Source organism: Colletotrichum aenigma, assembly GCF_013390185.1.
Source record: "Colletotrichum aenigma strain Cg56 chromosome Unknown KSG_Cg56_contig10, whole genome shotgun sequence".
Lineage (NCBI taxonomy): Eukaryota > Fungi > Ascomycota > Sordariomycetes > Glomerellales > Glomerellaceae > Colletotrichum > Colletotrichum aenigma.
In genome coordinates, this window is record NW_023500916.1 from 2226348 (window position 1) to 2249967 (window position 23620).

At 53.1% G+C, this 23620-nt stretch overlaps 10 protein-coding genes across 10 annotated transcripts; 5 read left to right on the forward strand and 5 right to left on the reverse strand.

Moving 5' to 3' along the window:
• Positions 1–2493: 2493 nt before the first annotated feature.
• Positions 2494–3354, forward strand: CGCA056_v014476 (Uncharacterized protein; the record flags this gene model as incomplete). Its single annotated transcript, XM_037329718.1, has 3 exons — positions 2494–2537; positions 2675–3118; positions 3168–3354. The coding sequence occupies 3 exons, from the start codon at positions 2494–2496 to the stop codon at positions 3352–3354; spliced, it is 675 nt and encodes a 224-aa protein (XP_037171742.1).
• Positions 3355–3509: 155 nt separating this feature from the next.
• Positions 3510–4675, reverse strand: CGCA056_v014477 (Homoserine dehydrogenase; the record flags this gene model as incomplete). Its single annotated transcript, XM_037329719.1, has 2 exons — positions 3510–4570; positions 4639–4675. The coding sequence occupies 2 exons, from the start codon at positions 4673–4675 to the stop codon at positions 3510–3512; spliced, it is 1098 nt and encodes a 365-aa protein (XP_037171741.1).
• Positions 4676–5121: 446 nt separating this feature from the next.
• CGCA056_v014478 (uncharacterized protein) lies at positions 5122–6269 on the forward strand (the record flags this gene model as incomplete). The annotated part of the gene is made up of 3 exons (XM_037329720.1): positions 5122–5473; positions 5539–5875; positions 5975–6269. 3 exons carry the CDS (start codon positions 5122–5124, stop codon positions 6267–6269), a joined length of 984 nt encoding a protein of 327 aa, XP_037171740.1.
• Positions 6270–6593: 324 nt separating this feature from the next.
• Positions 6594–7742, reverse strand: FBP1 (Fructose-1,6-bisphosphatase; the record flags this gene model as incomplete). Its single annotated transcript, XM_037329721.1, has 3 exons — positions 6594–6724; positions 6780–7561; positions 7618–7742. The coding sequence occupies 3 exons, from the start codon at positions 7740–7742 to the stop codon at positions 6594–6596; spliced, it is 1038 nt and encodes a 345-aa protein (XP_037171739.1).
• Positions 7743–9427: 1685 nt separating this feature from the next.
• PEX11A (Peroxisomal membrane protein PMP30A) lies at positions 9428–10234 on the forward strand (the record flags this gene model as incomplete). The annotated part of the gene is made up of 2 exons (XM_037329722.1): positions 9428–9969; positions 10072–10234. 2 exons carry the CDS (start codon positions 9428–9430, stop codon positions 10232–10234), a joined length of 705 nt encoding a protein of 234 aa, XP_037171499.1.
• A 525-nt stretch (positions 10235–10759) lies between these two features.
• On the reverse strand, positions 10760–12570 carry Srsf4 (Serine/arginine-rich splicing factor 4; the record flags this gene model as incomplete). Its single annotated transcript, XM_037329723.1, has 7 exons — positions 10760–11311; positions 11355–11451; positions 11508–11584; positions 11985–12154; positions 12231–12236; positions 12306–12434; positions 12519–12570. 7 exons carry the CDS (start codon positions 12568–12570, stop codon positions 10760–10762), a joined length of 1083 nt encoding a protein of 360 aa, XP_037171500.1.
• A 2455-nt stretch (positions 12571–15025) lies between these two features.
• Positions 15026–18752, reverse strand: snx12 (Sorting nexin-12; the record flags this gene model as incomplete). Its single annotated transcript, XM_037329724.1, has 2 exons — positions 15026–15080; positions 15133–18752. The coding sequence occupies 2 exons, from the start codon at positions 18750–18752 to the stop codon at positions 15026–15028; spliced, it is 3675 nt and encodes a 1224-aa protein (XP_037171497.1).
• Positions 18753–19300: 548 nt separating this feature from the next.
• On the reverse strand, positions 19301–20287 carry TRM8 (tRNA (guanine-N(7)-)-methyltransferase; the record flags this gene model as incomplete). Its single annotated transcript, XM_037329725.1, has 3 exons — positions 19301–19788; positions 19838–20076; positions 20139–20287. 3 exons carry the CDS (start codon positions 20285–20287, stop codon positions 19301–19303), a joined length of 876 nt encoding a protein of 291 aa, XP_037171498.1.
• An 880-nt stretch (positions 20288–21167) lies between these two features.
• Positions 21168–21585, forward strand: CGCA056_v014484 (uncharacterized protein; the record flags this gene model as incomplete). Its single annotated transcript, XM_037329726.1, has 3 exons — positions 21168–21233; positions 21309–21482; positions 21532–21585. 3 exons carry the CDS (start codon positions 21168–21170, stop codon positions 21583–21585), a joined length of 294 nt encoding a protein of 97 aa, XP_037171503.1.
• A 594-nt stretch (positions 21586–22179) lies between these two features.
• Positions 22180–23226, forward strand: CGCA056_v014485 (Coiled-coil domain-containing protein 174; the record flags this gene model as incomplete). The annotated part of the gene is made up of 1 exon (XM_037329727.1): positions 22180–23226. The coding sequence occupies one exon, from the start codon at positions 22180–22182 to the stop codon at positions 23224–23226; it is 1047 nt and encodes a 348-aa protein (XP_037171504.1).
• Between the last annotated feature and the right edge of the window lie 394 nt (positions 23227–23620).

The following is a 23620-nucleotide window of genomic DNA, read 5'->3' on the forward strand; positions in this document are numbered from 1 at the left end:
CTCTCGGCCCCTTTCTCCCGGTCTACCTTCGTTCAACCTATGTGCGTGCATACGAGGCAGCAATATTTGCAGCTACAAGTCGCTTGTCAACCCTGGCTGCACCCACATCTGCGTCTGCTGCTCAATCAGGCGAGGATACCATCGTTACACAAGATTCAATCCTCCTCCTGTCCCAGCGGCTTCTGTCAGTTGTATGCTGGCCTGGGTTACAAGCCCGACTTCGACGTAACACAAGGAGGGTTCCCTGTCGGCTGTCGATTGACAGACGTTAGGAAACTCGCCGGAAAGTCACCGGGGGCGCCAGTTAGCATAGGACACAGACACGTTACAAATGGACGCCACGGGGCACTCGGCAAGGGAGGGTGAGGTGGAGGATATAACATGGGACAGGGGTAGGGCACCGTGCAGTGGCCGTGGGAACTTTGGACCTTAGGAGGGTACCTCGGTAGGTTACTTACCCCGTAAGTAGACGGGTAATCAGGAGGGGGGCCACGGAGAAAACGGGGGCGTGCTTCCTGGAAGGCTGAGAGGGACCTAGACTCCGGCTGTTGCCGGAGTTAAGAATCCCCAGTCAGCAGCGGCTTCAGTGGCTATACAACTCGAACTCATTCTCATCGTCACCATCTCAAGAAGTCAAGAGGTCTGCATCAGTATCTTCTGCTCCGTGCTGCCTGGCTCGGTTCGGAGGGCGGGAGGACCATGCTGGTCGGTCTTAACCGTCACATCACCGGCGCTAAAGCAGAGTCTTCAACCTAGAGTACCCTTTACATATGACAAGTACTTTGCGAAGCTGTGTTTGATGCCTCGTGCTTTTATCTTGTTGACTGAATCGAGGCTACCTGTGTTTGGTTGCTATCGTCCGGTGTAGACAGTGCAAGGGTCAAAAACGCATCAGAGCTGCATGCGGGCAATGGAACCCTGAGGGCTCTTAATTCGTGTCGTGGCCACCAGCAATGCCTCATGGTCGATGCTGGTTCATCCCGTCCATCCTATCTGGTCTCTCACAACATAACCCGGCTGTTCGCAAATCCTACAGAGGTTTTAAGTTTCCGATGCTAATTCCATCCTTGAGCAAGACCGGAGCCGATGCGGCAATGCTTAGCACAGACGCTGGACCGGCCTACCGAGACGCACGCCCGCCCCCATTGAACTCGACTTCACGCGCTAAAACACATCGCGGAGGTCCCCTAGGTATTCTTCCAGCGCACTTACCTACGCACTACGACTTTACCCGCCGTGATGGATCTTCCCAGCTGCGGTGTCTGAGGCCCGCCTGACGTCCGTCACCTTGCGCCACAAGCGATCAGTCATCATAGCGTCGGGCTGGACAGGAAAGAGGATTCGCTACCTTACCTGTTTACGAGTCGCTATCGTTGGTTAAACTATGTTTTGGTTTCCTTACCCAACTGAACAATGATACGCGCTTTTGCCTCACCAAGCCTCCGGCTCTCTTCCGAAATAGAAAGACTAGAACAATGCAACCTGCATCGCACCACTCCGTACCGCATTTCCTGCTACCCAGACGTACTTGTTATGCTTCCTGCGTCAAGATCCTTCTTCGTAGTCAAGATCGGGCACACTGGATAATGCTCGTCCACAAGCACCTCGCTTTGCGTTGTGTCGTGTCTCTTTTGTGTTCAAGACGACCATTAGCCGTTGTGGATCTGTTCCGGCCGGGATGTTCAAGAGTAGGTACCAAGGTATTGCCGTACAAGATTAGCTCGTGATGGTTACGTAGGAGGTTGTATATTATCTGCGCCTTTGCGCGGCCTCCCTCAACAAGGACCATAACGACTCAAGAGTCACATTCTCAGACATTGCCATGACACAGGTAGATCGGCGCCTAATGCGAGCCACTTGTCCAAAGTCCAAATTCCTGTCCTTCCACATTAGCCCTTTGCATACTGGAGGTGGAGGTACGCAAAGAAGTGACGACTTTCGATGTGGGGAAGCTGCAACACCATTTCGGTGGGAACCAAAATGCTTCGAAACTCGGCCACGAAGTCACGACGAGGTTTTTTTGCACTCATTATCTCACCGTTTGCGCGCCCGGCTGGGGAATATAGCCCGGTCGATCACTTGGTGTTTCAATAAGTTGTGGTCTGCACTTTACCTTAGGTAATCATGGCACTGTGCCACAAAGCAGCTTCGACAGAGTACCTGCATTTACCTTTCTTGGTTGGTGATGAAATTAGCCCGGGCTCCACTTGGCTTACGTTTTCCCGCCATCTGCAAGCAAGCTTGCAAGCTTCCAGCGAAACATCTTCAATCCCTCAAAAAACTGTTTGGATTTACGTCGAGGCATAGGTGATTGGATGCGGCCCAGGAAGCATCCCTACTTCCCAATCACCCCCGCCGAACCGCGGACACTCCAAACCGCCCAAATACTTTCTTGCCATTCGCTGTTCTTGCAGCCCGCCGAATAGAATCCGCATATACTTTCCATTTACCAGCTGAACAACCGCCGGCTCTACGCAGTCCAGAACGACCGCAATGGCACCGGACTGGAAGTTGCTATACCTCTATGGAGGCGACAGGTTGGTTTTCTGGCCCAGATTCGGTTCGGGGACCATTGCGTTGAGAAACCCGCACCGCTCCCTTACCCCTTCTCATGATTCACTCATCTCTTGAAATAGCGGAACACATGAGACATCTGATTGACCAATATTATTAGCCCCTGGGATTCCAGTCTCTGGACTGATTCTGACGACCGAGTCCGCGGCGGAAAGAGCCAGTCTCACATGCACTGCGAATCGCCGGAGAAAGCTCGATTTTTTGGTCACCTAGACATCACCACCCTCGGAGCAGCTGGATTCGCGTCTCAGAGGACTCTTGGTACACTCCATCTGGATTTGAGGCAGTATGATGGTTTCGTCATCAGAATCCTTCAGAGCGACTCCAAAAAGTACACTCTTACTGTCAAAGACGAGATCCTGCCTCCCAGGGACGATGGCCGCGACCAGAGCACAATCAGCTGGGAGTACGACTTCGTCTGTGATACTGGCGACGTGAAAATCCTCTGGAGCGACTTCAAACCCACATACAGGGGCAAACCCAAGCTTGATGCCAAGCCGCTGGACTTATCCAGTATTAAGAGAATCAGTTTCATGATGCGAAGGTAATGCAATACCCATCATTTTATCGCCTTTTTGCTGATAAAGTGTCAGCTTTTTTGGAGAGCAGGAGGGAGATTTCACCCTGACTGTTGCACATCTCGCCGCTATTAGCGACAGACCCACGTCACCAGGATCAGAGCTATCATTCGAAAAGGACCATGCAGCCGTGCGTGCTGCTGCGCGTACTCCCGGGGCCCAGTCGTCGTGGCTTAGCTGGATTTGTGGATGGGGTAAATGACCTCCCGTGATCATGGACTCCATACCCGGCGCCAGCCATGCTTCATGGAGAATACAATCACAACTCGTGGTGCATTCGTTTATGTACTTGATGACATTTTGTTACAGCGCTATGGCTGTCCATCTTTCTGTTCTAAAGCTATTTTGATGAGCGCTTCATACAATCTGACCTATAACCTTGATCAAATCGCCTGTCACACCCATAGCCGTCACATCACCACCAGCGCCGGCACCCTGGATAATTAGTGGGTTGCTACCATACCTCTCCGTGTAAAAGCTGATGATGTTGTCGCTGCCCTTAAGCGCGGCTATGGGATGAGATGCGTCGAACTGCTCCAGACCAACCTTGACCTGCTTGGAAGCAACGTCAATGCTGCCTACGAAGCGCACAACCTTGCCTTGGCTCTCTGCGGCTGCCTTGGTCTCCTCCATCTGACTGTCAAATGCTGGAAGTTTCTGCAAGAACTCGTCACCGCTCGAACATGACTCGAGTTCCTTGGGGATCAGACTCTCAACGGGGAATGAAGTCGGGGATTCCACTGGCAGTCCAGCCAGTCTTGCAAGAATGGTGAGCTTCCGGGCGACATCGAGTCCATTAAGATCGTCTCTCGGATCCGGCTCCGTGTAGCCTAGCTGCTTCGCCTTGGCCACCTCGGCGGACCACTTGCCCCCGGAGCCTGATACAGGAGCAAAAGAGTTGAACAGGAAGGACATGGTGCCGCTGAAGACGCCCTCAATCTTCGTAACACGGTCACCAGTCTCCACCAGATCTTTCAGGGTCGAGATGACGGGCAGGCCCGCACCGACAGATGACTCGTGGTAGACTTTGGCGCCAGATGTCGACGCTGCGGAGAAAATATCTTGCCACAGCTTGTAGGAGCCCGAGAACGCCTTCTTGTTGGGGGTGACAACGCTGATACCACGACCAAGGAAGACCGGGTAGGCATCGGCGACATCTTGGGAACTGGTGTTGTCGACAAGGACGACCTTGGCGGGAGCGGCAGCAAGATACTCAGCGAGCTGGGAAAGAGGGGGCGGAGCCTGCGAAGCGGCGGAGAGTTTCTCGGTGACGCCAGTGATGGGGATGGCAGAGTAGCTGTGGTCGTACAGAGCCTTTTTGCTGGTTGAAATATAGCATAGGCTGAGCTTTGGGGAGGGTCGTCTCGCAGCTAGCGCCTCGAGTTGGGAGAGGAAGCACTTTCCAACCCCGCCAGCGCCTATATCGCATGCCAAGAAACGTTTAGATGATGTTCTTTTCCGAGGTGGTGTGAAGGGATGCTCGTACCGATAATGGCAATGAATATCTGCTTGGGAGAAGACATTGCTGTATTTCAAGGACTAATCGGTTATTGAGACGCGATGTGAACTGGGCCGTTTGCCTGTGGTTTCAGTGTTGAGTGCAACAGAGGGGTTTAGGAGGAGGGCAGGATGATTAATTTCTCTGCACCTCCGACCGCGGGGCACCGGTGGGGCACCCAACATGGGGCTTCTCGGGGTACTCTATCTTATCACTCGGTGAGCATCTGCACCGAAAGTCCTGCAGCGGCAACCGGAAGCCTGTGCATTCCAGCATCGGAGCTTGGGCCGTTCTCATCCCGGCCCTGTCCAGGTCATGTCGTCATTCAATGAGGTAGCATCCCATCCCCTATGTACGGCTGATACAAGAATGCCCCCAACTCCGCTGCTGTCGACAATTGAGTGACCCATCGTTTTCCCCACGACATCCTGGCTCTCTCAGGATTATGTCCACTGAAGAACGGTAGTCGCCATGACTCTACTACAATCGCTTCTCCATCTCACCAACTTCAAAAATCCCTTGCTACGGACTTTGGTTCCTTCAGTCTCCGCCGCATATGCGATCCAATTTGCTTTCGCGATCCCCTCCATTCTCGCACAGAATGAACGCTTTTATGACTTTTCCGGCTCCCTGACGTTTCTGTCCGTAACTGGTCTCAGCCTGTATCTGCCCTCGTTGCGCACCACATTCTCGTCTACGGCAGCCAACGTGTCTACTCCGTTGCCGAGTCTTTTCGCTCCGTTCACCAACCCTGGTAGACTCGGAGCTCTGAACTGGCGACAGGTTGCTCTGAGCGGTGCCGTCGTGTTTTGGGCTGTACGACGTAAGTTTACACACATCTTCCGTGGCTTGATGTGAGGTTTTTAAATCTGACCGCGGCATCTGTAGTGGGATCATACCTATTCCAACGTATCCTGCAAGACGGCCACGACTCTCGCTTCGATGAAATCAAGAAATCTCCCGCAAAATTTGCGGGTGCTTTCTTTGCTCAAGCCACCTGGGTCTCCTTGTGCCTACTCCCTGTGATAGCTCTCAACTCCGTTCCCGCAGCTTCGTTCGCTGCGTTGCCACCCGTCAAGATATCTGACATCGCCGGCATTCTCGTCTACGTTGCCGGGTTCGCGTTCGAAATCACAGCTGATTGGCAGAAGAGCAAGTGGATGCGAGAAAAGAGGGAAAAGCTTCATGACGAGCAGTTCATGACCCGCGGCCTTTGGACTGTCAGGTACGTTTTGAACTGCGCAATTAGCATTGCCATCTCTGCTCCCATAAAGGAGTGGCACCAGTTGGAAAGCGAACTACGACATGACTAACACAACATCAGCCAATATCCGAATTATTTTGGAGAAATTTCTCTCTGGACTGGCATTGCAACTGCCGCCGCCGGGATTATCGTATCGAAGCCTGTCCAAGCCAGTCTAGGTCTCTACGGCGGCATTGCTGGGCCTCTACTAGCAACTGCAATGTCGTTTGCAAGTCCTGCATTCGTCGCCCTGCTCCTGACAAAGGTTTCGGGCATCCCCCTGAGCGAGAAGAAATACAACAAGCGTTATGGAGACCGCAAGGACTACCAGGAATGGAAGAAGAACACTCCGAAGTTGATTCCCAAGGTATTCTAGCCCGGGATACTGTGATGTTGAGAAATTGGTACCACAAACTGAAGATTATTTCTTTTCAATATCGGAGTCTCCAATACGACCACATACTCTGGTCCGGAATGGACCAACCTGCCTAGATGATGTTGTTCACGATCGCCCCAGTCAGCCCCCTTTTCCTCTGTGCCCACCGCGCGTCCACCCACACAACCAATCTGGTGCCCCAAGCGCCTCCAACGGGAATCAATCATCAGTCAAAAAGAAGAAGAAAATGTCATTTCGCATCCATTAAATGTCATGAAAATCGGTGTCGTTGGTTGGGATGAGACAAATGCGAGTTCCAATCAGTTACTGGTGGAACTTCTTCACCTTCTCAACCTCATCAAAGCTGCCCATGAAGATACCGGCTCGGTCATGAATGTGTTCGGGCACGACCTCGAGCATTCTCCTCATCTTGCTGTCGACCGCTTGACCACCGGCTGCGAGAACGTTTAGAAGTGAAACTGGTCAGGGTATAGAGATGCTCAGACTTACCATTCTCAAATACCAATGCCATTGGTGCGCATTCGTAAAGAATACGAAGTTTGCCTTTAGGGCTCTTCTTGTCGGCCGGGTAAGCAAATACGCCTCCGTAGAGCAGAGTACGGTAGGCATCAGCCACCATAGAGCCGATGTACCGAGCGCTGTACGGTTTACCGTTTTCTTGGGGTGTCTTCAATGAGTTGAAGTAGTTGTTTGTGCCATCCTCCCAGTATAGGGAGTTACCCTCATTCACCGAGTAAATGGCGCGGGACTTGGGCAGTCTCATGTCGGGATGGGTAAGGATGAATTCGCCGACACCGTTGTCGAGCGTGAAACCATTCACGGTGCCGCCCCTCATAGTAATGACGAGTTGAGCCGACGCGCCGTACATGGTGAAGCCGGCAGCCAGGAGCTCAGTGCCAGGCTTCAGGATGTCTTCCTTGGTGCCAGTTGAACCCTCTTGTAATTTGTGGATACCAAAAATGGTGCCAACGGACACACCGGCATCCAGGTTGGAGGAGCCGTCGATGGGATCGCATGCGACGGCATAACGGGCGCCCGTACTGTCGTTGAAGAAGATAACGTCCTCCTCCTCCTCTGAGACCAGTAGAGCGCACTTGCCGGACGATCTCATCGCCTCAATGAAGAGATCGTTTGAGATGACATCAAGCTTCTTTTGATCGTCACCAGTGGTGTTGGAAGAACCGGCCAGACCAGTCAGGTTAACTAGGGTAGCTCGACGGATGTAGTAGGCAATCGACTTGAAGGAAAACTGCAGGGCATGGCATAGAAGTCTATGCGCATGGTTAGAAGACAAACGTAGCGGAGCAAGTGGGAGTTGAAGGCCTACGTGAAATCTCCGGTGGCTTCCTTATGTTTGGCTTGCTCTTCGGTGAGGAAGCGAGTCAGCGTAACAATGTTGGTGTTGATCTTTTCGGTTTCTTGGCCGCCGCCGTTCGTTGTGTAGGCCGACATGGTGGGTTAGGTGGCTGTGACTGGACGCGTCAGTCCTTTGGTCAAGATTGTGGGCATCCGGGAGTTGACATGAAGAAAAGATAGAAAGGAGAGAAGTGCTTTCTAGTGGTAATTGAGGCTTGTGAAGGTGGTGGTCCACGACGGACATTACAAAGAACAACGAGCGCACGGTATGGAGGGGTCGGGCTTAAGCCGAAGGACGATACGTACGTTCAAGTATGGCGAGTGCGATGCGGGAAGAGAGTGTGGTACAGGAGGGGAGACGTCAGAATGGAGATGAAGGTGACCAAATGAAGGAAATGCGAAAGGAGAAATGAGGTGGCAATTGGAGGAAATGGACCGTGTTTGTAAGTCCGGGTCTGGAACAAAACATCAGACAGCGTTGCCGGAAGCTCTCGTCTTCAGAGCTCAGTGCCCCTCAATTCGGCATACGGCTATCGCAGGGCTACGGTGCTACGTCCTATTATCGCGTACGATCCCGAGTCACCACGACGAAGTGGGGCCTACCGCAAGCACCACCGGCCGAGGGGAACCCGAGACATGGGGATGAAGGCGCTAATGGTACGGGACGCGAGGCGCCTCAGAGGATTTCTCGGAAACGCTCGGCGCGGTATGCAGCGAGAAGCACCCTCGTTTCTCACTACTATTTCTCGTGGACTACGTAAGTGAGTAATCTGTCGGTAGGTTGGTTGGTTCTTTTCCGTCCCATAGTAGGTAGGGAGTACTTTTGGGTGGCGGGAAAAGAAACGCTAAGGGTGGCAGGGCTGTCCATGGCTACGACGAGGACGTGGTGAAGTGCCTGTAGCTTGGTTTAGGTCAATACTTTTGGCATCTGACAATTCCGCTCTGTTTCTATTCTTTCCATCGAGAGTGATGGAACCCACCGCGGTCCTTGATTCTCCCGCTCTGTACGAAGTCCGGTGGACCGGACTATGGAGGCATGAGGCACTATGACCAGAAGGTCCCATCCGGACCTGTGCGGAACGCTGACAAAGGCCAGTAATTGCTCTGTACTATGTATGCAATTGTAATTGTAATTCCTACTTCCGTATTGGAGGTGGAGCTTGAGGTCCCTGAGCAGTATTCACGACACACACAAGAGTTAGGACCAATAAACCTTTGACTTGTTGACGCCTGAGGCGCAAGCGATTCCTCATCTGCCGGCCTCTTTGGGTTTATCCCAACTCCCCCAGCTTTAACCCCACAACTGACCAAGACCACACTCACTGGTCCACCGCGCAGCGCCCGCAGGGCCGCAGGTGCCGAGCCAACGAGCTTAGATAAGCCCCTATTTTGCGCTCACGTGCCCCCCCGCCTGAGCGTGCTCAAGGTCATGGACATGGTGCCCTTACGTGCTTCATACAGTAGCCCGCGGCAAAACCCCGTCTCGGCCGCGTTGTGCTGGGAGTCTTCGCTGATGTCTCGGTTTCGCTGGCGGACCTCGGCATGTGGCAGCTGCACCAGTAGCCAGTCGATCTGCCCAGTTTACTATCCGTGCCCATCCCCCGTGCTTCGGCCAGAACCTCGACATTTCCCATCGCCAACAACAATTTTCGTGACTTAAACAGTTGCCTCCATTCGAAGCCCACCGAACTCCATCAAATCCACTCCGCATTTGGCCGCATCCTCCGAAGTCACCGCCTGTCCCGAATTTCTGATTTGATACTCTGCCTTCCGCCTCCAAAATGGTTGCCGACGCCGTCATCTACCATCCTTCCGTCGCACACTACCTAAAGTTCGTCGCCACGACTGTCGGTCGCGACAAGCTCCTCCGCACTCTCCAGTACTTCGCCCGTTTCTACGCCTGGTACTTGTTTCGCACCAATGGCTCCAAAACTGAGATCGCTCCTTGGGATGCCATCAAGAAGCAATTTGGCCTCACCCGCAAAATCATGCGCGTAGGCAAAAACGTCGAGCACTTCAAAGCTGCCGCCGTTGCTTCCGATGCCAAAACTATGGACCCTGTCCTCCGCTACGCCGCTGTCGGTCGCCAGCTTGGCTATGCTGGCTATCTGACCTTCGATGCCGCCACCGTTTTGGACGCGGCTGGGATTAGGAAATGGGAGGGTGCCAAGAAGCTTCAAAAGGAGGCCTATCGCTGCTGGGCCATTGGTCTGATCTGCAGTGTCATTGCTCAATCCTATACCCTTTACCGTCTTCAGCAGCGGGAGGCCAAGGTCGATAAGAAGGAAGGTGAAGGTGTTGTTGAGGCAAAGAGAATAGCCATGTAAGTACCCCCAAGATGAACCCCCCTCAGAACCGTCTCTGGGACGTGAAAATTCGCGCCCTCTTCGCGTTGGCAAGCCGGCTCAAGCTAATCAAACTATAGTGAACGCGCTGGTAGCCGCCTCCAGCTCCTTTCCGACCTCTGCGACTTGACCGTCCCCACCTCCGCCTTGGCGTGGGCCAATTTTGACGATGGCATTGTTGGTCTCGCTGGCACCATAAGCAGTTTGATTGGTGTATACACCCAGTGGAAGAAGACGGCGTAATCTTACTCTACGGTGAAGACGCGCATGCATGTTTCTGCGCTTGGAGCGTGTTTTGATGGGACGGCAAGAAGGCTTCGAAAGTGTGTCATCTGAACATCCGATAATGGAGGGTATGTTGGGGCGTTCCGGTTTAAGCCAGCAAAGGTGGAAGGTTCAATTGCTACGGCAGGTACTTGTAGGCAGGGAATTTGGCTGTCAATTAAATGCACATTGTCGATGCGAACGCCATGGTCCTCTTCGATGTTTACTGGGCACAGTACTAGGCCCAACTCATCATCGCATAAGCGAAGTGGAAGGGTGTGACGGGGTGCAGGCAAGGATTCATTCTTTTTGGTCGGATATCCATGCGTGTAATCGTACAATATACATTTCCTTCTGGGTACTCCCATCTCGATTTCCGCGACGCAACACTTCATTTTCTGTTGCCCCAAATCCCCGCATCCTACATGATTGGAAAGCTTGGAGACTTAGAACAACTTTTCAGGCCCAAGAACAACCGCCATTCAAATCACATCGTTTCCTTCCTTATGGTCCAATGCGAACTAGAAGCGAGGATGCGGTATCTGTACTGTAACATTTTGGGCGCCTCCAGGATCTATTCAGAGTCAAGGACAGCCCCTTTGAGGCAAGTGTTTGAGCAGGAGATGAGTTACCAGTAACGGCCACCACGGTCATACTCGCGAGGGTACCCATCACGAGGGTACGCCCCATCTCGAGGAGGGAAGTCTCTCGGAGGACGGTCATAGGGTCTACCATTGGCATAGGGATCGGGTGGCGGAGGATAGTCTCGACGGTAGGGGTCGTCATAGCGGCCTCGCGGTGGAGGGTAATCATCCATAGGGCGGCGAGGAGGGGATCGGTATCGAGCGCGATCATCATAGTACTCTCGACGAGGGCTGCGCTCACGATAGCCGTCACGATATCCATCTCTGCGCGGACTGTAACCTCGTGGAGGGCCACGCCTATCGTAGTCGTCCATCGGAGGCGGGTAAGGGCGACGTCCGCCAGGAGAACGTGAGCGCGCGCCGCGGATGTCGCGAGGAGGCATATCGGGTTGGGTCTGATGAAGTGCGTCAGCTCAGTCAGACAGCGCATTTTCATTTGCAGATTGGTAACCCACGTCGGCAACACAGGTGACACGATTTCCTTTGAATTCTCGGCCGTCAAGCTTCTCGACCGCAGTTCTCAGGTCGGCTGCGGTCTCAAATTCAACGAATCTGTAGAGTTCAGTTAGTATTTGCCAAGACCGCGGGAAAGGTAGCAATTGACTCACCCTCGACCATTGCCGTCGCGGCCGGTCTCAGAATAGACGACATCGAGACTCGATTGACGGGCAAAATCTTTGAGATCCTATATCCAGAGTCCATGTAAGTTGGTGTCCAGGAGCTGTGGCATGGGCCGAAGAGGGTTGGAAGTCCGGAGTTCAACGACCAGACAGCGTCCAGTCAGCGGTGGGAATAAAGCCATCGTCGAGGCGGCCATCCCAAGGGTTTCCTTCCTTGTTCTGATAGGGCCAAGCCGACATAGAACCAGTCCTGACACGGCAATGCGAGTTCCATCCGAGCCGCATGGTCCGCGCTGGTATGAGGACGGCAGGAGGGGAGGTATCTGTGTGCCAAAAACCGCAGAACGTGCCGGGAAGTCCATCTCGCGGTGAAAGGGTCGACCAACGCGCCTCGCGCCAGCAAAGGGGGAGAGGGGGAAAGTCCAGGTGTCCGGCTTGAGAGAATGGGGAGAGATTTCAACAGACCTGCCAACTGGTATCGGTGGGAAGTCCCGTGATCTGCATCCGATGGGGAGTACGGCGAGGCCTTGGGGGAGCGCGCTCGTTGTTAAAGCCGCCGCCATTACCGCCCTCCCGATGCCGGGTTCCACGGGCAAATTGCACTGTCAAGCGTTCGCCCATAAAGTCGGATCCATCTTTTGATGCGATGCTATGGTTAGCGGACCGGACCGGAAGAAGCAGATTGCAGTGTATCGACGCGCGAGAACATACGGAAAGCTGGGCAGACAAGGAATTAGCGATGAAGAAAGTGACGGGACCAGACTGCGTCAGCGTTGAGACACTTACCTGGGACTACATCACGGGCATCCATGGCATCTTTGTATTCAATGAAGCCGAAGCCGTTCATGAGCTTGATTTCAGTTATTTCGCCGGTGCCATGGGTGGCGAAGTGTGCTTCGACGTCGGCTTTGGTAGCTGGCGGGGCCAGAGGCGCATAGGTTAGCGATTTGCTACCACAGCGCGATGCATCGAGACGCATTTGGGCGAAGTTGAACTAACCAGTTCGCGGGAGATTCCCCAGGTACAACCTGGTAGACGACACTTCGGTCATTTTGATGGAAATGCCTTGTCTAGTCTGTCGCGTGTAGAAGAGCAGCCAAGCGAGATTCGCAGTAGCAGTTGCCACAGGCGTGTCAACGATACGGCCGAGTCCAAGAAGCGGCAATGACGTGGAGAATTAACGACTTGTGATGTTCCAGGTCGACCTATAGGCAAAAAGGCGATTGAAGGACAGGAAGGAATAGCGCGGACGTATTCGTGCCAGTTTCCGAATGCCGACTAAACGGGGAAGACGGAAGGGAAATGCAGGAGCGAGACGATGGGCTGGGCTGGGAGGGGAGAAGTTATGAAGGGTTCTAGTATCGACGTTACACCGGTCGGTCGAGCAGCGATTGGTCGGAAGAGGGAGTGTTGTCGGGCACCTCTGTGAGCAGAGTACCCAGTAGTGTGTGCGCCTTGGGGGAAAGGTGCCGGTTGTAGGTGTCAAGAGGAGATGAGGTGAGGTGAAGGACGGGGTAGGAGCTGTTGGAGGAGAAGGAGGTAAGCTAATGTAATGTACTTGGCGGTTCCTGGTGCCCGCAGTGCCGCAGCTGGCTCACCTACGGTATCTCGTGCTGTAATCGAGTTCCCGGGTAGGTAAGGGCTTGAAGCACTAGGGGAAGAAGATTCAATCAAGTGTGCATTTGTAGCTAATTCATAGGTACCTAGATAGGTAGGTACCTTAGCTGCCTGACCTTGCGACCTGAGGTCCTGAGGTCCTTGCTATGGATGCGAAGAGGAGGAGGAGGAACAGGAGAGAGTAGACAACAAGGAAAGGAAGAGAGAAGGGGAAAAAAAAAAAAATTGGGACAGTGGAGCGACCGAAGAGCGTCAAGCATGCATGCCATGCTCGGGCTGAAGAGGGGAGGAGCTCCTGGAGTGCTGCAGTGGTCTGCACAACCGAGGAGAAAGGAGGAGGAGCAGGAGCTACAGCATGCAGGCTGCCCGGCTCTGGGGCTTCACAGCGGGGCCTTCTCGTAGACAGCCAATGACAAGCTGATATACCCTGGCACTGTCAAGCATGTCCTGGCCTATGAGGGACCTTCCCTACCTTACCTTCCATACAAGAGCTACCTAGACTCCCCAGGTCGTCCGTCCACTGGTTCATCGTTCCACCTCACCAAGTGAGCACCTGCCTTAAGTTCTCAAGGGCGAGGGGACGGGAAGGTGGTTTGGGGGGGGGGGGGGTCCTAACAGTCGACAGTCAATTTCGCCCAAGCATCCAGCCGAACAAAAGAATTATTGTTGCAAATGGTATAACAAGTAACTCGTCAAAATAAGCTGACCAGCGATACCTGTCGACTTCTCAAGTAACTGTCATCTTGAGGTCGGGATCGATAAAGAAGCCCGCTCAGACACCGGATACGAATTCAGGGAAGAGACCTGATAACGTCTGTCAACGATTGCTATCGATGTAATGAGGAGACGGTTGCGGGCTGTGAGATCCTGCTAATTCGATAAGCCTTGCAAACTGCAGGGTACTTGTATTGACCATGTCTAAGCAGCAATGGCGTTGGCCTTTCTGCTTCTTACCCAGAGCCCGCCGGATATGCATTCGAAGTACCCCTGTGGTTTCACCGATCCCCAAGTCTGGTCATCATCAACCTTCTTGATGCTGTTCATCTGACCTTTGAAGCACCTTACAAACCGGAGGTTCAAGGTGCTAAGTCGCTTTGCAAAGGAATCGTCACCTCCACGATCGGACTTTCGAAAGAAGATGATACGACGCTCTCTCGGATCTCGGGTTGTCATGTCGCATTGATGTGGGTAGCAGGTTGCTGGGTATTTTAGTCAGTACTACTCTCAAAGAGTCAAAAAGGTCCATTTTCAGCTTCTCCTGAGTGACAAAAGACTGACCAAGAATGTTTGCGATGCCCACCCGACTGTTTCAAGCATCTTTTGGGATCTTGGGGCCGTCGTTGAGCCAATTGCGAAACTCGCAAGCTTTTCCCTTGTCACCTAGTAGACCGGGATCTTTCACAGGGGATCGATCATCCCTTGTTCTGCCCTCGTTGCAGCCTCGTGGAGAAGCATACCTAATTGACTTTATTCTGACCGCCGTTCAGTCAATCCGTGGTTGACTGGCGTCGTTATGTATACATCGGGTTTTCTCACGGGTTTGGGATGTTGTTTTGTTACTATCATTACTCGCCCAGTCACAAAGCGTTCTTCTTACTGGTCTTCTCCCTTATCTTGATACTCGGCCGATCGCCACCCAGCATCGCACATTGCCATGCCCCTTGGTCCATCTCGCCCGCCTGCCATTAGCGAGTCGCCCTGTATCAAGTTGACCCTTAACACCCGCTTCTATGCAGCGAGATGCACCGCCCCCAATACCTGCCAGCTCATAAGTTTAGGGCGCCAAAGACGCCATTCTATATGCCCATTGCCCCCAATTAAGACGAGGAAAAGAGTACCTCCCTGTTCCGGTCCCCGAGAAGGTAAAGAAAATGGCTCACACGCCCACATCAGCCAAACAAAATCTCCACAAACTCGTCCATGAAAGTAAAAGCTAAGTGAGCGCTGACATGTAGTTAGCCCATTGCAACCAAAAGTTGTCAGAACAGCTACTTACTTGAGTCTTGAATTATTAAAGGTTGCAAAAACACGTCGGCTGGCTGCTTGGGCATTGACTCTACCGACCACACTGCCTGCCAGGTCTGGTACAAGTGTTGCTAGCATCAGGCTGGCTTCTGTGCGTGTCTGCTTCTTTTCTGCTGCTGTCCTTGGCAGCTTATTCTTATTCATTTGTCCACCGGGCCACATGCTGTCTTGGAGCAGGGCAATATACTTAAGAATCGCGTCCTCTTGAACCAGCATTTTGACGTTGTCACGTACTTTGCGTTCTATGGTACCCCCGAGTAGTTGCTGGAGGACCACAACGACTGCCCGACCGCGTAACCAGTTGTTGCCTCGATTGAGCTCGAATACCTCCAGGAAAATGTCGCAAATAGGCTTGATAAAAGATTCCAGCTCCTTGTTCTCGAAAGCATTCAACTCGGCCTCGGCCTCGGCCGCATTGACGCCATCTTCGTTGACTGGTAGGGGCATTGCGTTCAACTGGTTGGTCGCTGCTGCAATCAGGTTCTGGCCGGCTAGCGAAAGTTGATCCAGGACTGGAATATTGCCAAGGATATCCTCCACACCGTCCGTAACTGAGTCGTATAATCGCGTTATCATGTCTTTCTTGTCCTCGCGGTCCACTAGATCTTGACCCTGAGCAATCACGCTTTGAGACAAGAACGCTCGTAGATCACGGCTCCGGCAAACTTCCGGTAGCATCAAGAGTTCGCGAAGATACTGCTCCAACGCAGCCCGTCTTTTGCGCAGAAACTCGCTCTGAAACTTCATGACCATTCGTCGTCTGGGAAAATCGAGGTTGCGAACGGATGGATACCTCGACCGAAGCTTTTGGTGTAGTTCATGGAACTCGCTATACCGCCGAGTGATGATCCATGTCGCTGCCGGCATCTTCTCTCCAGCATCCCGCTGTACCTCGATTACATAGAGAGCGAACTCCCTGCCGTCGTCTTCACGCCCCACCTGAATGGCTTTGATCTTGATCGTGGAGCGGCCGTAGAGGCTGTTGTCGCTTTCCTGTACTACGTACTGCTGTCTCTGCAACTCTTTACGCCGAATTTCGCGCTGCAGACTTGCTTTGGACTTCCTTAGAATACGTAATTCGGCTGTGTTGTTCGTGAGTTCGGCCTTCTTCGTAAGAGATTCGACGATGGCATCTTGCGCTACAAGGCGATCAATGTCGTTAGACAGCGCTGTGATAGCTTCCGCCAGGCCCAGGTCTCCGGGCGCGGCTTCGTGAACTTCGTCCTCCACATCCATCTGTTTACCTCCGCCATCGTCATCCTGCTCGTCAGAAAGATACTTGTCCTCATCTCCGAAAAGATCATCGTCAACGAAAACTCCTATTCGAGATGCGGCGCTTACGAGGCCCAAAGATGACAAACTCGGTCTCTCGGCTTCCTTGGACGACTGTGCCGGCCTCGGCACGTCGAGTGATCCTCGATGGGAATCATTATCGCCAGAGAAGAGGCTTGAGCCTGCATCTTCAGCCCCAAATAATGACGCCCGGAATTCTTCGGCTGTTTGAGGTCGGTTATCTTCCATGATGTTATTTAGAGCTTCTTCCATGGCTTGAACCACAGTGGTATCGGGAATAGGATTGCTGGCTTCCTGGTCCAGACTCTGCACCGAGTCCATCATGTTGTCATGCTCAAAGTCTTCATCGTCAAACAACGGGGTTGGTGAGTCGTCGTCTAGAGAGCGTCGCTGTGCCGTTGCCGGGTCGAGACCGCCGCCGTTAACGTTGGAGATCCTCAGATCCGACGCAGATCCGGCTCGCTTCGTCGTCGGACGTGTTAATCTCGGTGCAAGTCTTGCAATCGCATTCGGCTTGGACTGGTATGATTGGGAACTTCGGTGTATAGGCGGATGGGCCACCGACGAGGACGGCTCAACTGGAGGGACAGCAGTGATAGCTGCAGATGCTTCTTCGGCTGCCAAGCACTTGTAAAAGAGGTCAGACTTCTTGAAAGATTGAAAAAATTGTGCTTGCATCCTCTCCAAGACCGCTGTTTGCGCTCTCAAGATGGCTCGCCGGGCTTTGTAGTACTGCTCTGCAGTAGCCGACTTGCCGGCGTTCAGAAAAGCCCGAACTTCGTCCCGAGTGGACTGCGACACCTTCAATTCAGCCTTAGCCAAGTACGCATGGTCGATTTGCGCCAGGTCTAGGCGATCAGAATCGGTCCACATGGACAGATTCAATGGGAGCTGCTCGTCGTCCTGACCTTCATCCTCCAACGGGTTGCGGAAGCCATCAACCACCAGCCAGAACTGAACGAGAGGCATCATGCGATGACGATCCATAAACTCCATGAAGTAAGACAACCCTGATGCATCTCGGAGCAGCTCCACCAAAGAGGCATGCTCAAGTTTTGACACCGCCTTGGTATTGCCTGCGGGGCGAGGAGGTAAGGCGGCTGCGTTGCGTCTGTCTCCTCCCGCCGCGAGCACTTGAACGCGCTGGTCCAACAGCCTCTTACCCATTTCCAGCCGGCGGAGATACACCTGGTCCTGGTTGTCTTCTAACGAATCTCGTTTTAGTTGACTAGCCACCTCGCTTCTCAGGCGCCTCGCCTCCGAAAGATTGTTTACTTTTCTTATGGCGCGGATGAACTTTTCAAACTTTCGTTCACTGTCGGTGGGCGAAAGTCGTGGTATAATTGCGGCTTTGCCCGCCCTCGGGGTTGGCGAAGCATGCTGATCCAGCGCAGCCCTGAGCTTGCGGACGGTTGACCGGTCCTGCAACATAGATCGACCATAATTTTCCATAACTTGATTCCATGTATCGGGTTCGGCCAACATCTGAAGCACGGGAAACAGCACAGCGCATGCGACAATTTCTCGAATTATGGTGGAGACGGCGCGACTGGCGAGCATATTAGGGGGGAGGACCTTGGGCAAGATGCCAGAAACCATTTTTCGAAGATAATCTTGCTGAACGAGCTTGGTATCGGGAAACGACAACGATGCGGCAGGGTGTAATTTTCCATCCTTGTATTTGGAAGCAATTGCCAAGTCCAACTCCTCTGATTCCGTCACGGATCGGTTGAGCTTCCTCCCCCGAACCGAGCGTTCGGCATCGTAGAAGTCGCGGAAGTGAGCCGTTAGCATCGGGACAACACGAGTGGTGACAATGTCCACCAGATCAAGCTCCAACAGCCTCTCTCTGATGTTGATAAGAGCATCGCGGATAGCTTTGTCCACTTGGTTTGCAAAAATGGGGTTTTTGCTGATGTTGGAGTACCACGAGGTGACAAAGTCCCGAACGATAAGACCGAGAAGATGGTCAAGAGCTTCGGATATTCGGGGCGAATCGGGGTCGAGGGAAACTTTCGAGTAGGAATGGCGTGTATAGAGGTCGGCAACTTCGCGAGACCAGGCTTTCGGCGCAATGAAGGCGGGCCCCTGCGGACGAGGTGATCGATGACGGAAGCTTCGTCTAGAACCTCGGGACGTGAGGAAAATGACTGCTAGAATCGAAGCGACGGTCAGAAGAGCTCCTCCCAAGAGGGCATATCCGATCCATCGCAACGTCGGCGCCCAACTGACGGCGTAGCCCCAGGCAATGAAGCATGTGATGGCGGCAAGGATCAGGTCTCTTCCTTGCAGGGCCATAGTCCAGATTGGTATCGAAAGGCAGCGTGTCGTCGCTACATCGTTCGATGTTGATATTTGCGGTGCTTCCGGAGCTGTGTTTGTTGACGAACGAGCCTGTTATCGATTAGGGGGTACGCGGACGTCCAAATCGACATGTGGAGACGATGTCGAGATGCGGTGCACTGCCTAGGTAAGGTTGAAGTACCTTTCAGGTTACCTCAACTGCGTGCATAGCTTGTCCCCTGACCAGCACATCGCTGCAAGATGCCTGTCCGCCTTACGAATAGAGCGCTAGGTAGCACTGTAATGGAATATGCATGTGGCCGAATGGGTCCGTGCCCAACGAAGCTTTGCGACCGGTACCTTAACATGAATATGTAATCCGCGTGAGTATTTTATAAAGAAATCACTCGTACAATGCGGATGAACCATCCGTATCAACCAGAGATGGAACCTAGTATGACGCTCCTCTTGGGTATCAATGAGTATGTTTGGCATTCAGGGCTGTGCCTGTTGCGCCCTGCCCAGAATCCGTCGCCCATCCTCGTTTTTAACGCCATTACCAATTACCAGGCCGGGTCTTCCTTTCTGCGGAAGAGGGCAACATGCTTCTGGCCTTGATTCCGCGCCACTTTCTTTCCCTCCTCCGTTTCTGACCTCATGACCTTGACGCACTTGTCCGCTTCCTGCTCTTCCTCGGGTATACGCTCGAAAGATGGATGGGCGCCGAAGTGCTCTACCATCCACTGGTGCAGGGGCTCGACGTCTGTAATGGTGTACACTATGCCGCCAGGCCGCAGCGCAAAAGCATACTCTGAGTTGAGCGTGGTCGAAACGATCCTGGCCTTGTGTTTCCGGGCTTTGAAGTGAGGGTCCGGAAAGCAAATGAAGATCTTGGAAAGCTGTGCCTTTTGGAAGAAATTGGGTAGGAACTTCATGCTGTTGGCCCTGAGGCAGCTGATATTCTGGTAGAGTCCAGTGTCCTCGTTCTGCGCGCGAAGCGCTCTGATCCGCTCCTGTACGTACTCTGTGACCGAGGTCCGAATCTCGAGGCCTGCCCAAGTCAGTCAACCAACAACTAAAGGCGTGCATTATCCACATACCAAGAGCCAGTGTGTCTGGCAAGAGGGGTGCCAGGGCCACAAGCAACCCTCCAAACCCACAGCCAATGTCAACAACCTCGACATCCTTCCGCATACGACTCGTTTGGTTTGTTGAAATGGCCTGAGTATCTGTGTCGAGGGATGTCGCTGCCACGGGTTTGGATACCAAGGGGTGGTCTTCTTGGACGGTGAATGCGGGATAGTACTGAGTCCAGTCCATCTCATTCGGACCAGCTGGGCTGACATGCAACATGCAATTAGTATCATTGTCCATGGGCAGCGGACCGTTGTGCGACTCAACTAGACTAATTGATGATCTGAGAAGGGGTTCGCATGAGCTCTTTGCCGGTAGAACTTCTTTTTAGGCAACTCGAGTACGCCTTCTTGGCTGCGCGCATTGCGATAGTCTTCGCGTTTCTGGCTCTTTGGTTTGTGCGTCACTTTGCCCATTTTGTCGTTTTCGCTCCGCGGTTGGGAATTTGTCAGGTGCTTGTGGGAGAATGTTTCGATGTCGCAAGTCTCTTCGAATTTGGCTTATACGATTCGCGAAGGACGTGGGGTTTGGGTCTTTTGAACCGGGTGTCACAGGAAGGAAATAAGTATAGAGAGAGCGAAGAAAAAGAAGAGGGAAAAAGCGTCAGGCAGAAAATTGCGATGCAATTCGTGGTACAGTACGATGTCCATGGAGGGGGGGTTCGTAGGTAGTGGGGTATCGCAAACGGAAGGCGGTCACACACCCACCCCCTGAGGATGGTGTACCTACAACGGATGCGCGCTGAAGGCACTTACCAACCTGGGGAAAGAGGAACGCACTTATCCATGCCTCCAGTGTAGCAGTTGCTGCTGGTCGGTCACTAAGGTGCCTAGGTAGCCACCTGGGCTATACTTCATCACGGAGGCGCCGGCTAACCCATGCTCACGCAAGCGCGTTCTCCTCTCCCTTGGGTCTGACGTGACATCTCATATTCCACCATCAACTTCCTTCCACCTCACGCGGCACTCACCTCATTCTCTGGAGAAACGTTGAACTTGCCAGGCCCGATGGTCAACTCATCAGCTGCTCAAATAATTGTCGTTCGCCCTGAAGTTTGTTATCCGCCGTACATGCGTTCCTACATACTCACTTCCCTCGTCTGCTTGCCTTCGTTCGTCACCCGCCGCACACGCATCTAGGTACTTATTACTATTACCACTTGCACCTACCAACCTAAGTCATATCACCGAAACCCCACCACTTTCTTTCGCCCCTGTTGCAAAAAGACGTTGGCTGCTTGATTTCCACCCGATGGGAATGGGATCTCGCTCGCAGCAAGCCTCGTGGTGCGACACAATGATGACTTACTCGCTTCTGGCCCCGGATTACCCTTCTCTGGTCAGGTACATATCAGGCGCTTTCGTAAGTCTCACATTGAACATCCCCGTCGTGTCAAACCAACCAGGCAAACTTCAAACTGACGAGACGAGACGATAGATTGTGCTGGGCCTGTTTTTTGTGGTTCCCATCGTCCTGTTGATTGGATTTGACTTCGTTGTCTGGGTCTACCGAATCTGCTGGAGTCGCCCCTGGCAGGAGTCAAGAAATGGTCAACTCAGACCTCCCACAGCTGCTCGACATGCCCCAGAGACGGCCGATGGCCTGACAGATGTGAATCAGCGCATGAAGTCTGCATAGTACCCAGAGGCTTGGCGGGCAGGCGTCGTCATCATCGTTGTCGTCGTCCTCCAGTCGCGGGCTGACCAACAAGTAAATGGAGGAGGCCGTTCGGTTTTCGGAATGCATTAGGGCTCAATTGACAGCTTTTACAGGAGTTAGCGTTTACAAGCGCATAATTACCATGTCGAATACGACTGGATATATGCACGAAGCAACGATTATATCCATTCTCTATTGACGTGAATTCATTGACTTCGCTTTGGCTTGTCCCCCCCCCCCCCCCCCCCCCCCCCCCCCGTCGTGTATGGTATTGACCATAGGTGGAAACTTACCCGGATGTCTAGCAACTACCTTATACTGATGTCTTTACCTTAGATTGGTACCTTAAGTAGGGTAGGTAGCAGTGGTAGGTGGTATGTTAGCCCAGCAAGAACCTCAAGGTACCTAGGTACCTTCGGTGCCTGCGTGTGGGCCACTCCAAGCGCCACACCACGCTGAAGGTGCCCAGAGTAGAAGCGCCTGTGGACTCTACACGACAACCCCCGGCCCGAAACCCCCCCCCCCCAACAAACTTACCGCCGCACTTCATCGTTTGTCCTCGACGGGAACAGAGAATCGCACCCAATAGCTCCCAACTTGCCGATTTGCAACTGCCTCAGATCTGGCTTCCTGCCGGCGGCAAATCATCATGCCCCAAGACCCAAACCTCTATGGGCAACCACCGCCTAAAAAGCGCAAGAATAATATGGCTTTGAGCAGTTCCATGGATTTCACTGCCCAGCTGTCCTCTATCATATCTGGCCCATTCGCCAACGCTCCTACGGTGGCAAGACCTCGCCCGTCGCGGACCAAAGACAACATCTTCACTGGCGCAAAATCGAGGCGGCAGAACGACAGCCCCGGAAAGGCGGGCTCGTCCTCCAAGGCGGATTCCGCGAAGCTAAAGCTGAGGGATCCTCTGGGTACCGACGAAGAATCCTCAGAGCTGGCCCGCACCCGGCGCAAGATGGAAGAGAAGGCGCGCCTGTACACCGCCATGAAACGCGGTGATTATGTGCCAAAGGAAAACGAAGCTGCGCCCCTGGTCGACTTTGACCGAAAATGGGCAGAAGCCGAGGCAAGAGGGAGAAAGGACGACGATGAAGACGCTCTGAGTTCCGACTCCGATGACGACGACGACAACCGCGACGATGGTGGTAGAGAAAACGCCAACCAGGGAATTGTCGAGTATGAGGACGAATTTGGGCGTTTGCGGCGGGGCACCAAAGTCGAGATAGAACGTCTGGAGCGACAACGCCGCCGCGGCCTTCTCGGTGCTGAGGAGCTCGAGCGCATGTCTGCTCGGCCTGCGGCACCCGCGAAACTTCTACATGGTGACGCTATTCAAACCATGGCATTCAACCCGGAAGACCCCGAGAAGATGGAGGAGTTGGCACGCAAACGTGACAGGAGCGCCACACCCCCCGACTTGAGGCACTACGATGCCGATAGCGAAATCCGAACCAAGGGTACGGGGTTCTACAAGTTCAGCAAGGATGAGGAGACGAGGTCTAAGGAATTTGAGAGTCTTGAAGCAGAGCGACAGAGGACAGAGACAGCGAGGAAAGATCGTGAGGAGAAAAAGGAGGCAAGACGGAAGGAAATAGAGCAACGGCGTAAAGACGTCGAGGCGAGGAGAGCCCAGAAACTCGCTGATAGCTTCCTGGACGATTTAGCAACCGATCTCAAAGGCTAGTAGATTATATAGTGTAGAAGCGTGCTCAGGTGGGCTGCTCAGGAGGATTTGCATGTTTAAATTGCCAAATGACGGAAATCTCATTTGCCCAGCGTCTGTATTCTTTTCATAAATAATTTCAACTAGTACTAACAATATGGTTGACCGTGCAAGGCAAACCAAACCTGCGGCATCAAGTCTTTCAACAGTGCTAAGCCAGCCTGAGACTGAAAATTTGCTCCGATATCTTCTTTTGCCTCGGAAGGGCTGTTGGGGCCTTGCGGGCCCATTCCTAAGTATTCCGCCAAATACACACATATATATACACAATCGCCAGCCTACTGCGCCGGATGAACGAAGCCCACGATGCTCGTCCAGGTAGATATCAAACGCCTTAAAAAACGCAAATTTAACA